We start from the raw sequence: 14,645 nt of genomic DNA, 5'->3' as shown, positions 1-14,645 counted from the left end.
TATGGAAGCTTCCTGATGGGTGAGACTGACTGAGGGAAAAACTGGGTCTTGTTCTGATGGGTGGGGCCATGCAATTTTCTGTTGATGGGCAAGGCTATGTTCCCTCTTTGCTATTTACCTGGGACCAAACTATGATGGAGGTAATGAAGATAATGGCTTCCTCCTTCAAAAGGTCCCATGCACACACTGTTACACTCAATGCCCCCAACTCTGCAGCAGGCCACCACCAACCTCCGCCTCCGCCAGAGACTCCTGGATACTCACAGGCAAGTCTGGGTCAGTCTCTTGGAGGGTCACTGCTTGTTTCTTCTGGGTCCTGGTGCACACAAGGTTTTGTTTGTGCCCTCCAAGAGTCTGTTTCCCCAGTGTTGCCTAAGTTCTGGTGGCTCTGTGGTGGGGTTAATGGTGACTTCCTCCAAGGGGGCTTATGTCATACCCAGGTCTACTGTACCCAGAGCTCCTGCCCCTTCAGCAGTCCACTGATGAAGTGTAACTCCTCAGGAGACACTCAGACACAGTTCTGTCTCAGTCTCTGTGGGGTCTATAGGTCCTGGTGTGCACAAGGAGCCCTCTAAGCGTCTCTAGTATGGACTGTGATTCTAAATGCAATTTTGCCCCTTCTACCATCTTGTTGGGACTTTTCCTTTGCCCTTGGACATGAGGTATCTCCTTAAAGTCACTCCAGCACCACACAGCCACCACTCCAGTGTCAGCTACCATCTTGCAGGTGCTTCTCTGCCCTTGGATGTGGGGTATCTCCTCACAGTCACCCCAGCACCACATAGCAAATGCTCCAGGGACTACGACAGTCTTGCTGGAGCTGCTGAGTGCTGAAGAATTGATGCTTTTGAACTGTAGTGTTGAAGAAGACTCTTGAGAGTCCCTTAGACAGCAAAGAGATCCAAACAGTCCATCCTAAAGGAAATCAGTCCTAAATATTCATTGGAAGCACTGATGCTGAAGCTGAAACTCCAATACTTTGGCCACCTCATGTGAAGAACTAACTCATCTGAAAAGACCCTGATGCTGGGAAAGATTGAAGTCAGGAGGAGAAGGGGATAACAGAGGATGAGATGGTTGGATGGCATCACCGACTCAATGGACATGAGTTTAAGTAAGCTCCGGGAGTCAGACACAGCTGAGCAACTGAACTAAACTGACTGAATCTGTTTCTTATGCATGTGTCTTAGTCAAGAACCTATAGGATTCAGATGAGGAGTTATCTGTCAAGTTCTCTTACTACCCAACAGAATGTCTTGGATCCATATTTTTGAAGGCTTAATCATTCCAAACATGTTTATATACAACAAATGCTTTTATACTGAAATATCCTGTATACAAGTTTGACCACTAAAAGATAAATCACAACATCCCATTCTGATTGCCTAGCCTGGAAGACATAAAGCAAAAATGTGTTTCTTCTATTTAAAAGCTATGAGTATTGCTAAGTGCTTGAGACAGTGGAGTGAAATCAGACACAGAATTTGAAACTTCCTTGTGGTCTAACTATCTTCCTGATCACCCAAGATGCCCGCATAGGATCATACTCATCCATATTATTTGTGGGACATCCTCCCCACAAATATCTTTCTGTCTAACTCCTTTTCAGTGTTTCATCTGACAAGCCATGTTCCCCTCACCCTTGACACCAAAATATACATGAGCTGTATAAGAAACTTTTTCTCTCTGATGTCCAAAGAGCAGGGATAGGAGAGAATAGCACACTTAAAAAAAATGTTAGCGTCATATGACTAATGTTTCATAAGACATTGAACCCACCAGGAGCAAAGGTGACACCCAAAAGGAAGAACTGGGACAGGGCTTTCAATTGGACACACAGGAGCACACTAGGAAAAGGAATAGTGTTATTTTCACCATTTTGGAATACTGAATGAGAAACACACAATTATATAATTAAATGATCAATTTTCCTAGGAGGGTAAACAATAACGAGGAAATAATGATGTCATGATAGAAGCTCTTCTGCAGGGTATAAAGTGGGCTGCGGGCCAAGGAGACTCTCAGACTCAAGAAACTCACTCTCCTAGAAACTCACCCAGAACCTCCACCCTCTGACACCATGGTCAGCTCCTGTTGTGGCTCCGTCTGCTCTGACCAGAGCTGTGGCCGAAGTCTCTGCCAGGAGACCTGCTACCGCCCCAGCTGCTGCCAGACCACCTGCTGCAGAACCACCTGCTACCGCCCCAGCTGTGGTGTGTCCAGCTGCTGCCGCCCCGTCTGCTGCCAACCCACCTGCCCTCGCCCCACCTGCTGCATCTCTAGCTGCTCCCGCCCCTCCTGCTGTGTTTCCAGCTGTGGGTCCAGCTGCTACAGGCCGACCAGCTGCATCTCCAGCTGCTGCAGGCCCCAGTGCTGCCAGCCCACCTGCCCTCGCCCCACCTGCTGCATCTCTAGCTGCTACCGCCCCTCCTGCTGTGTTTCCAGCTGTGGTTCCAGCTGCTACAGGCCTACCTGCTGCATCTCCAGCTGCTGCAGGCCCCAGTGCTGCCAGTCTGTGTGCTGCCAGCCCAGCTGCCCCCGCATCTCCAGCTGCTGCCGCCCCTCTTGCTATAGCTCCAGCTGCTGCCGCCCGAGCTGCTGCCTGCGCCCAGTGTGTGGCCGGGTCTCCTGCCACACCACTTGCTATCGCCCCACCTGTGTCATCTCCACCTGCCCCCGCCCTGTGTGCTGTCCCTCCTCTTGCTGCTGAGCTCGCTGTCTTGTGACCACTGTCTCCACTTACCTCTGTCCCACACATGTAGATCCTTTTTCGCGCTGACCCTTAGGACTCACGGAGTCTAGCTGACATCATTCGTTTAGTTGGATCTCATGATTACAGTGGGTCCACCACTGTTCTTCTGACTCTGTGAACATATGCTGGCTCATTTATAATTCTCCCTTGTCATATTTTCCTTTCTATATCAGCACCAAATAAGAATTAAATTGCAATCCATCAGATAAGAAATGATCTCAGTCCTCTGAATGTTTCATTCTTCCTGATATTTTGGTCATGCTCTGCAGGTGGTCCACAAGGTGGCTATTATCTGCAGGTGCTGAGTGGCACTGACTTGACACCCTGAGATCGGGGGTAGGGGAGTCCAATTTACCCTTTATTTTCTCCTCAAGTGAATTTCTTTTGTTTTGTCACTTCTCTGCTTTCTAATAAACTTCCCTGCACATAAAAATTCACTGGCATTTTTTCCTATTATTTTCATGATCATTTTACTTACTAACTAGGCAATTTATATTGTATATGAAGATACAGGAAGAATAACCCATGTTGAAATCACTTTGACAATAGATACTACATCAGATTTAGATGATTTAAGATTTTAGAATAAAACTGGCATGTATGTATATGTGCACGTTCATGTGACTTAATATACTAAATTAGGACAGAGTTCATTAAAACACATTATACCCTTTAATACCACTAGCTCCCTTTTGGAAAAAAGGATAAAATTTCTGAGCGTGGAGTACATGTCAAAGAAATTTTTTTAATTGCCTGTAAGGAATTTAATGTATTCAATTCCTTTCACTTAATAAACAATATTTCCAAGTTATAATCATAGATGGGTTATATGTCCCATTGAGTTCAGTTGAGGAGATACCATGTTTCATCGTATTAAAAAAAAAAACTTTATTAAGGTCTGATTGATGTATTAAAAAGTTATATATATTTAGTGAATACAACTCAATGAGATATATTACTGTATTTTTAAGAAAATATGCCGGATCTGGATGGTGTGCTGTGTTTCTGAGTATCTCTCTCAGAGTTTTCCTCATAATTCAAATGTCTCCTCACTTAACAAATGTCTCCTCACTTAACAATTCAAATGTCTCCTCCTCCTCACTCACTTAACATAACTTAAATGTCTCCTCCTAGGAGGTTGGAATTTCAGAGTTCACTTTTTAAAAAGATTCTTTTAACTAAAGCTAATTTGTAGTTTTGAGTAGTTCTCAGTTGGGGTACACACTGACTCGGGGTGGGGGGCACATTGATACTGAATTCTACAAAGAAGATTGAAACCTACCCAATGAGTAAGTAATGGCGAGATTTCCTAACCCCTGATTTAGAATTTGAAATAGCAACACCTTTGGATTATGTCCACTCCAGTATTTTGGGGTTTCCCTGTGGCTCAGCTGGTAAAGAACCTGCCAGCTGGTAAAGAACCCACCTGCAATGTGGGAGATCGGGGTTTGGTCCCTGGGTTGGGAAGATCCCCTGGAGAAGGGAACAGCCCCCCACTCTAGTATGCTGGTCTGGAGAATTCCATGGACTGTAGAGTCCATGGGGTCGCAAACAGTCAGGCAGGACTGAGTGACTTTCACTTTCACTTTTGGATAGTGTCAGAAATTACTTTCCAAAATAATGTTCTATGACTTGTCTATAAAAATATTTAAAAATTGAACTAAAATTTAAAGCATCATTAGAGCATCAGACATTCTCAACTACTAAAACACTTTCTATGATGGCTACTTCCAGGATGAGGAAAGTAAGGGGAGCTCATCTGAAGGAAACACACAGACCACCTTCTTCACAGGGGTAATTATCACATGTAGAAATAAACTGAATATATATATTGTCTCAGTTGCCAATTGCTCCATCACAATGCATGCCAAAGTCTAATAGCCAAACACTGCAACAATTTTTTATTCCTCACAATTCTGTGCATTGACTGGGTATTCTGATGATCTTTCCTGTTCTCACTCATACCACCGTGCTGATCTCAAAATTTAACTGGGACTCAAAGTTCCAAGACTTACATGTCTGGTAGTTGACTCTTCCAGGAAGGAAAGGAAGGTGCTTGAAGACTTCTTTTTTAATTTAATTTTTTAATATAAATTTATTTATTTTAACTGGAGGTTAATTACTTTACAATATTGTATTGGTTTTGCCATACATCAACATGAATCTGCCACAGGTATACACGTGTTCCCCATCCTGAACCCCTCTTCCTCCTCCCTCCCCATACCATCCCTCTGGGTCATCTCAGTGCACCAGCCCCAAGCATCCAGTATCATGCATCGAACCTGGACTGGCGATTCGTTTCATATATGATACTGTACATGTTTCAATGCCATTCTCCCAAATCATACACACTGAGGAAACCAGAATTGAAAGAGACACGTGTACCCCAATGTTCATCGCAGCACTGTTTATAATAGCTTGAAGACTTCTTTTTTTTAAATTTTTATTTTTACTTCATTTTACTTTATAATACTGTATTGGTTTTGCCATACATTAACATGAATCCACCACAGGTGTACATGCGTTCCCAAATATGAACCCTCTTCCCACCTCCCTCCCCATAACATCTCTCTGGGTCAGGCTTAGATTCCAAAACTCATGTAACACTATTTCCACTGTATGCTATTGGTCAAGGCAAGTCATAAGGCCAAACCAGACACAAAGAGTAAGGAAACAGAATCCACCTCTTGATAGGAAGAACTGCAAGACATGCTGGCCAGTTCAGGGCTGAGGCAGAATGTGGGAGCTCTACTAAGTCAATATCAGTCCTGAGGATTCCTTCCTTCCTGTCTTCCACTTATTTGAATACAAAGTAAGAACATTGATTCATGCAGGTAATACAGATTCCCACCTCTATGAATTACAATGAGAAAGTTTTGGCTACAATCATTGGCAGAGATGGGGCTCGATGTAATGACAGCTCTCCATATTTAAGAGAAGAGAAATAAGGAAAATGAGAACTTCCAGACTACAGAACAGTCCCATGTGTGCACCTGACATTAGTTGCTCACGGGTTGTGAAAATTTGTCATCTAGTAACAAAAGAGACTGTATGACCCCTACACACTTTAGATTTGATATGATGGAAAAAGTCAAAAGAGATTTTTTACTTAAAAAAGCAAAAGTGAAAATGTCAAGAGGCAATGCTCCTCTTGCAATCTGTCCCACCTTATCCTTCCCCCACTGTGCCCACAAGTCCATTTTCTATGTCTGCATCTCTATTCCTTCCCTGCAAAGAGAGCAGCATTGACATATATACACTACCATGTGTAACATAGATAGTGGGAAGCTGCTGTATAGCACAGAGAGCTCAGCTCAGTGTTCTGTGAGGACCTAGAGGGCTGAGATGGTGGGAAGGGAGATTCAGGAGGGAGAGGATATACGTGTACATATAGCTGACTCACTTTGTTGTACAGCAGAAACAGACACAACACTGTAAAGCAATTATAGTCCAATAAAAATAATAATAACTAACAAAACTACAAACTACCAGCCAAAAAATAAATGTCAAGTGGCAGAGAGTGCTATCTCTTTCACTTCTTTTATCAAGAGACTAAGACCACTGAAGCTTTGCAGAAGACGTGGAAAGAGACTCTGAAGCTAAAGAGTTCAGTGTTATTGGCTTGATCTCAAAAGACAGAGAACCCAGAACATCTCTTTGATTTAGGAGGAGGTATGGCAGCTTCCCTGGTGGCTTAGACGGTAAAGCGTCTGCCTGCAACATGGGAGACCCGGGTTCGATTCCTGGGTCGGGAAGTTCCCCTGGGGAAGGAAATGGCAATCCACTCCAGCACTCTTGCCTGGAAAATCCCATGGACAGAGGAGCCTGATAGGCTGCAGTCCATGGGGTCACCAAGAGTCGGACATGACTGAGCGACTTCACATTCACGTGGCAGTTGGACAAATTCTCCAGTCATCTCCTGCTAAAGCTAATATTTACTATGGATTAATGGAATATTTACTCTCCAGTGCCCTCCATCCCCCCCCTCCACGCCGCCCCAGCTGAAAAAGCAATTTCACCAAACCAAAGTCCCTAAAAGACTTTGGAAGCCACCATTTCCACTGTTATACAGATGAACGGTGTGGTTTCTGGTGTTAGGTAACCACATGGTTGAAGGAGTGGAGGAAAGTATTATTTGTCATCATAACATCAAACTGACAAGAGTAGAACCCCCACTATTCAGGGGCAACCAAGACCAATAGCTGGTTAGCAAATAAAAAATAAAGTCATAGAGCACTTCCACACCCAAGGAACATGGAAGTTCTAAGGCAAAAACAATTCCTGAAGAACATTAACTCATGATAAATAATGACACATCACAAGAGGAAATGGACCTCCACTGGTTCACCCACATAATGGTTTAGACCTTGCTATTGCTGGGAGTCCCATGGATTTCTCTGGCCCAAGACAGATGATTTTCTCAGCCTGATATTCCAACACCATAGCAAAGACTGAAATTGGATTTTAAACTCATTTATATTATAAGCAGTTCTACATATAGATTTTGTGTTTCTTCTATCAACATTCACATAGAAGAAGATTCACTGGGCTTCTCTTGCTAAGAATTTCCAGTTCTGGCTATCTCAGATGAGAGATCCTTCCAGACTCTTTTGTAATCTTTTGGGCCCAGTAAGGGAGTTAAAACCCTTGCCCAGAGTCATCGGTTCCTATCCTGAAGAAGCTTCAGCATCAGTTCACAGATTGAAAAATTTGATCTTAAATTCCAGCTTCATTTTGGAATCTGGAAATTTGTGTTTTCTTTCTTTTTTAATTTTTATTAATTTCTATATTTTTCATTGGAGGATAACTTCCTTGCCACCAAAAGTTGGACATGACTGAACAACTAACATTTTCAAAATTTCTTTACAATAGTGTGTTGGTTTCTGCCATATATCAGCATCAGTCAGTCATAGGCATACAAATGTCACCTCCCTCTTGGAACTCGCTCTCACTTCCCACCCCATCCACTCCTCTAGGCAGTCACAGAGCACTGGGTTTGAGCTCCCTGCATCATACAGCAAATTTTCATCAGCTGTCTCTCTTACATATGGCAGTGTATATGCTTCAGTGCTGTTCTCTCTGTTCATCCCACCCTTTCCTCCCCCGACTGTGTCCACAAGTCTGTTATCTATGTCTGCATCTCCACTGCTACCCTGCAAATAGGTTCATGAGTACCATCTTTCTAGGTTCCATATATATGTGTTAACATATGGCATTTGTTTTTCTCTTTGACTCACTTCACTCTGTGTAATAAGCTATAGGTTCATCCACCTCATTAAAACTGACTCAAATGTGTTCTTTTTATGGCTGAGTAATATTCCATTGTATATATACACCACAATTTCTTTATCCATTCTTCTGTCGATGGGTATCTAGGTTGATTCCATGTCCTAGCTTTTGTAAACAGTGCTGCAATGAACATTGGAGTACATGTGTCTTTTTGAATTATAATTTCCTCAGAGTATATGCCTAGCGGTGGGATCGTTGGGTCATATCGTCGTTTTATTTCTAGTTTTTTAAAGGACTATCCATACTGTCCTCCATAGTGGCTGTATCAGTGTACATTCCCAAAACAATGCAAGAAATTTATTACCTTAAAAATTATATCCAGGGACTTCCTTGGTGGTTCAGTTTAAGACTCTGCGCTTCCACTGCAGGGGACACAGTTTAATCCCTGGTTGGGAAACTAAGATCTTGCATGTCATGGCACAGCCAAAAACTAAAAGTGATGTGGAGAACAGGAATTCTTCTGCAGTCCAGGGATTAGGACTCAGTGCTATGGACTTGGGTTTGATCCTGCAAGCCACTCAGTATGGTCAATAAATAATTAAATAAAACAAATAATTATATCCAGAATCCATATATATGCATATATATAGTCGGGGGGAGATTTCATATCAGTTTGGTATCCGTGTTGCTGAAGTCCTTCAATTAACTTTCCCAAGAGAAAATTTTGTCTGCTAGTCATTGAAATAATTGGCACACAATGAAATATGATTTCTAATGAAATCTTTGATTAAATCAATAGCTGCTTTCATCAAATCAGTGCCATTCCCAGACTTTTCCCTGTTGAATACCTAATCGAAGACAAACTATTAGGAGATAGATAACATGAATTTCTTATGGAGAAACCAAGCAGCTTAAACATAATCAATGACATTTCTTGGTTGATCAGGATGAAAAAAGTGAAATGAAAATTACCCACATGAATGGAGATCCAGAGGATGAAACCCAATTGGACTTTCTAAAAGTCTTTATCCAAGCTTCATGACAAAGGTTATACAGATTAGATCACTCTTCACTAATATTTACTGTCTGCCTCTCCTACGTCTTCGGGAGACGTGTCCTCTCCCCATTTCCTATCCATGATTTGGACTTCACCGTGTGATTTGCTTTGGCCAATGGAGTATTAGAAGACACAACCCTAGCCAAGATTTGGAATGTGTTTGCATGACGAGAATTGCTCTCTTGTGCTGTCAGAAATAGGGTTACCAGGTAAAATGCAGGATGCCCCCTTACTCTGGAATTTCAGATAAACAACAAATAATTTTTTATGTAAGAATGCCCTGTGCACACTTACACATACTTACACTAAACTATTATATACTTACACTAAAATATTGTTTGTTGCTTATTTGAAATTCAAATTTAACTGAGGACTGTGCACTTTTATTTGCTGAATCTGGAAACATGAATTCAGAAGGAAGTCCAAAACTAATCCATGGCCGGAAACCAAGGCCAGCCTTAGAAATCAGCCAAACTCAACTGAACTGCAGACAAGTGGCCAAGAAATAAATACTTGCTATTGTATGTTGTAAGAGTTTGTGGTTATTTGTTATACAGCAAGAGTTGACTAATTCAACTGTGGTAGCAATGAAAAACTAGTAAACATATCAATTAGTATGAAAAGATTAACCAGATAGTTTTCCATAAATGAAATAACAATAGGGGAGTGCCCAAGTGTTTTGCTGGACTTGATTTTATCTCAACAAACTTTCTGGAAGACTAGGTTAATAATAATCTCAGGTTTATAGACAAAATTAAGTTCTTACAATTTGTCGCTGATGGCCCAGGCAGGATGGCTGCCTCTTTGAGAGTTCATGTGGTTGCACACTGTTTGAGAGCTCCACTACTGGTGTCCCCATAACTAGGGAGAGCCACAGGTGCACCCTACCTCCCCAGGAGACACTGCAGGACCAGCAGTGCTGCACACAATTGTTCCATGGCCCAGAAGAGAAGAGCTGGGAAGCAGGCTTTGGGGGACCCGGTCAACAGGAGAAAGTTCCTGCCCACAAAACTCCAGCACAACAGCCCCAACGTGGACTGCAAGGAAAGGCTGCTGACCAGACAGAGGTGGAGAGTCAGGAAAACCCCCTGGAGACCAACCATCACCCTAGCACATGGAGCAAAGAGGAGTGGCCCTAACTTTAGTTCATCTTTGGCACCACAGACCCAGTCTTACTTTATGGAGAACATGCAGTTTATGTAGTGGGAAAAGCACATGCTAATGTGTAAGCAGAGCCAGATATTTATTTCCCTCAGCATGCACTAGAGAGGACGGGTTTTCCTTCCATAGCTGTGGAGAGTCCAAACACAATCCACAGAGCATCTTCAACCCCAAGCCAAACAGGAGCACAGGTTTGGACTGTCCCTCTGTCTGAAGAACATGAAGGGTACCAAGCCTCACAGTTGAAGGGGATCTTGACTACCTAAAAAAAAAGAAAAAAGAAAAACCCTGCAAAATAAGCTTTAAGACATTTATGATATGCCATATGAGATGCAGTCTCTATTTTGAAATTTTGTTTTATTTTTTATTGAAGTTTAGTTGATTTGCAATATTATATTGGTTTGGGGTGATCAGCATGGTGATTCAATATTTTTATAGATTATACTCAATTACAGGTTGTTGGTTATGGTCCTCTGTATTGTATGATATATCCTTGTTGCTTATCTATTTTATACAAAACAGTTCATATCTCTTAATCCCCTGAAAGGGAAAGTGTTAGTAGCTCAGTAGTGTCCAACTCTTTGTGATCCTATGGACTGTAAGCCTGCCAGGCTCCTCCATCCATGAGATTTTCTAGGCAAGAATACTGGGAGTGAGTTGCCATTTCCTTCTCCAGGGGATCTTCCTGACCCAGGAATCGAACCCAGGTCTCCTTTATTATAGGCAGATTCTTTATTGCCTAAGCTACCAGGGAAGCCCCTAATCCCCTACCCCTAATTTTATTTTGAAATGTTAGGGTGTGCTTCTCCCCAGTTCATGGTAACCCCCACTAGTCCCTGATAGACGTAGTGCTTTCAGGAATAGGACCATCACAGACCACTTTGTGCATGAAGCTGAAATTGAAGGACATGCAAGATATCTCAATAGTTTATTTAAAAATAAGTGGAAATATTTTTAAAGCACTTAAGAATAGTAAAAAGTGAAATTATTCATCTTAAATTGAAGAAAAATCCCATTGGATTTTGTAAGCATGTTTGTTAAAATGTAAGTTTAAGGGTCAGACATACTTGGGATGAACCCAGACTCTTGAGAGCTGTGTTATTCCAATTATTTAAGAACTGTATAACCTTGGGCAAACTAGTTAAACTCGCTGAGGTTCAATTCTTATTCTACAGAGGTAATAATATGTAACTCATTTGACTGCTATGATGACTAACAAGGTAGGTAAAGACACCTATTATAGTCCCTGGACTGTACGTGTGTGTGTATGTGTGTGCATGTGTGTGTATGTGTGTACATGTGTGTATGTGTGTGCATGTGTGTGTATGTGTGTGCATGTATGTGTGAATGCACATGCTCAGTCATGTCTGACTCTTTGAAAACCCATAGACTTAGTCCACCAGGTTCTGCTGTCCATGGAGTTTTCCATGCAAGAATACTGGAGTGGGTTGCCATTTCCTACTCCAGGGGATTTTCCTGAACCAGGGATCAAACACTCCTCTTCTGTGTCTCCTAGTACTCAGTACATATAGTAACTTAAAGCTCTTACATACTGAGAAGAAAAATGAGTGCTCACAGCATCAGCAAATGAGACAATACATCCAGAGGGAACTATTATAAACTGTTCTTAGGGGGAAATGGGTATAAGCTTCCGGTAAGGGCCTAGTGAAGAAATTCCTTGTAAAACTATGATACATTAGTTCAAAGGTGTGTTGAGGCCAAAAATGTCCACAGAATGTAAGTCATAAACAAAAATGCTATTTGTAAGCATCAGAATATACTACCCTTATATCAAATTAAAATGTGACTTTGCCCACAATATTTCATGTAATTCTAGCCACATTATGTCAGAGAACATTTAGTCTGTACAGTAAAAATCAACTAATATTATAAAAGGAGCCAAGAGGGTATCTTGGCATGAGGAATATAGAGAATGAACTTGATATAATTCATATTCATGATATCTTTCATGATGTCATTGAAGCAAAAATAAAACTGATACCCTCATGACAACAACAAAAAGCCTCCTCCTTATAGCTCAAGGGGGTAAATTTAGGACAAATGTCATTTTAAAAGCATTTGATTAGTGATTTGCAAGCTCTTGGCCCTTCTTTTTCCATTTAGTACATGGCTGACAGGACAGGATTCTTTTTTTTTTTTTTCAAATTCAAAGGAAAAGTGTAAATTTACTCCATACATCAGTTCAGTTCAGTTCAGTCACTCAGTCGTGTCCGACTCTTTGCAACCCCATGAATCGCAGCACGCCAGGCCTCCCTGTCCATCACCAACTCCCAGAGTTCACTCAGACTCACGTCTATCGAGTCCGTGATGCCATCCAGCCATCTCATCCTCTGTCGTCCCCTTCTCCTCCTGCCCCCAATCCCTCCCAGCGTCAGAGTCTTTTCCAATGAGTCAACTCTTTGCATGAGGTGGCCAAAGTACTGGAGTTTCAGCTTTAGCATCATTCCTTCCAAAGAAATCCCAGGGTTGATCTCCTTCAGAATGGACTGGTTGGATCTCCTTGCAGTCCAAGGGACTCTCAAGAGTCTTCTCCAACACCACAGTTCAAAAGCATCAATTCTTCAGCGCTCAGCTTTCTTCACAGTCCAACTCTCACATCCATACACGACCACAGGAAAAACCATAGCCTTGACTAGACGGACCTTAGTCGGCAAAGTAATGTCTCTGCTTTTGAATATGCTATCTAGGTTGCTCATAACTTTTCTTCCAAGGAGTAAGCGTCTTTTAATTTCATGGCTGCAGTCACCATCTGCAGTGATTTTGGAGCCCCAAAAAATAAAGTCTGACACTATTTCCACTGTTTCCCCATCTATTTCCCATGGAGTGATGGGACTGGATACCATGATCTTCGTTTTCTGAATGTTGAGCTTTAAGCCAACTTTTTCACTCTCCTCAAGATTTAAATTTATAGAATTCATTATAAAGGGTAAAGTATAGGGTGAAGATACAATTGAAAAACAATAAAAGGAATTAGACAAGTGCATATCTCACAGAGCCACAACGTGCTACCAAGGGAAACCAGACTATACTTTAAGACCTGAGAAAAAGCAGCAACCCCACCCCATCCCAGCTCTAATAAGTCAACCTCTATTGATCCTCTGTGCTGGTGCACAGATCTGACCTAGCAAGCAAGCCCTGAGGCCCTTTTGGATTATCTGTCATTGGGGTAAGTTGTTTCCTCATTCATTTTTAGTTGGGGACTTCCCCGGTGGTTCAGGGGTAAAGAATCTGGGTCGAGAAGATGCCCTGGGGAAGGAAATGGCAATCCACTCCAGAATCCCATAGACAGAGGAGCCTGGCAAGGTCTCCAGCCCATGGGGTCACAAAGAGTCGGACACAACTTAGCGACTAAACAACGGCAGCAATCACTCTAAGTGATCCCTACTTGAGATTGTCAATTATATTCCAGTAAAACTGGGGAAGGAAAAAATACTTACGATATTCTCTCTCCTGCCTGACAACTGTATCATCTGCAGAGCCTGATAAACAGAAAAGTCAGAGTAGACATTGTTTACTGAGGAATGAGGAGACTGGGGCCCCATTAGGTGACCATGGTGAAACCACATGACCCTTTTTATAAAATGAGGAGATATTTGTATAAGTTCTCTGCCATCTCCTCGCAGAATCTATACATGCAATGACAACCCCAAGAAATTACACAGATAAAAATTGCAGTGGATGCTTGATGAGGGTGCTATCGTTAAGCGAGAGGTTGAGTTTGGTTTGGAAGGTGAGGAGGGAAACCACCTGGAGGTGAATGGGAAGACACCAGCAACCAAGGCAGGACCACCCAGGCCCTCCTGGGGAGGAGTGATTAAACCATGTGGCAGCCATCCTGGGTGCCATGTGGCCCTCCTCATATGGAAAACCACAAGCTTGTCTTTCAGTGAGTCATGGAAGGAGACACCTAGGCAACAGGTGACTCCGGGATGCCTGGAGTGCTACTGTGAGCCTGTTAGCTTCATGTGCACGGTTGTAAATACCAGGTCACTGTTTGGGTGGAAATTATGGGAGTCTTTGAAGTCCAGAAATAAAATGCTAACTACAAGGCCAAAGGGTAATTAGATACTAGCATAATTTGGAAAACACATTCTTCTTTATATGGATTAGAATATTTCAAAGGAAATTTCACTAGCTTCAAATCATGTAGCTAGATTTGGTGAATATAAACAAAACAAGAAAACAGAAAATATCTGTGGGGTGTGTGCGTGGATATAGGGGTAGAGGGTTACCAAAACTGATATTAGTCAATGCTAAATCCTCACTTAATTGGCCAGAATATTAACAAGGAATGGCATGAGTCTCTGGGGATCATCAGCTCCTGGCCAGGGTATATAAAGGGCCCCGAGCAAGGGGAAGACACTCACACCTGAGAACACTCAACTCCGCTCACCACCTCAACCCCACTCGGCCCCACACACCACC

At 42.3% G+C, this 14,645-nt stretch overlaps 1 protein-coding gene across 2 annotated transcripts; it reads left to right on the top strand.

Annotated features, from left to right (window-relative positions):
• Positions 1–2,080: 2,080 nt before the first annotated feature.
• On the top strand, positions 2,081–2,710 carry LOC138414716 (keratin-associated protein 4-7-like). Of its 2 annotated transcripts, XM_069542445.1 has the most exons (2): positions 2,081–2,253; positions 2,371–2,710. In XM_069542445.1, the coding sequence occupies exons 1-2, from the start codon at positions 2,081–2,083 to the stop codon at positions 2,708–2,710; spliced, it is 513 nt and encodes a 170-aa protein (XP_069398546.1). The 2 variants fall into 2 exon arrangements, with proteins under 2 accessions (XP_069398546.1, XP_069398545.1); XM_069542444.1 differs by having other exon boundaries at positions 2,081–2,710.
• The last annotated feature ends 11,935 nt before the right edge of the window (positions 2,711–14,645 follow it).

The sequence above is a fragment of the Ovis canadensis genome, chromosome 11 (assembly GCF_042477335.2).
Source record: "Ovis canadensis isolate MfBH-ARS-UI-01 breed Bighorn chromosome 11, ARS-UI_OviCan_v2, whole genome shotgun sequence".
Classification (NCBI taxonomy): domain Eukaryota; kingdom Metazoa; phylum Chordata; class Mammalia; order Artiodactyla; family Bovidae; genus Ovis; species Ovis canadensis.
Note: the sequence above shows the minus strand (reverse complement) of the source record. Positions and strands in the feature narration are given on the sequence as shown.

What these genes read in the sequence shown, in the direction of transcription:
- LOC138414716 (XM_069542444.1), top strand. Translation starts at nt 2,081, where the DNA reads ATGGTCAGCTCCTGTTGTGGCTCCGTCTGCTCTGACCAGAGCTGTGGC.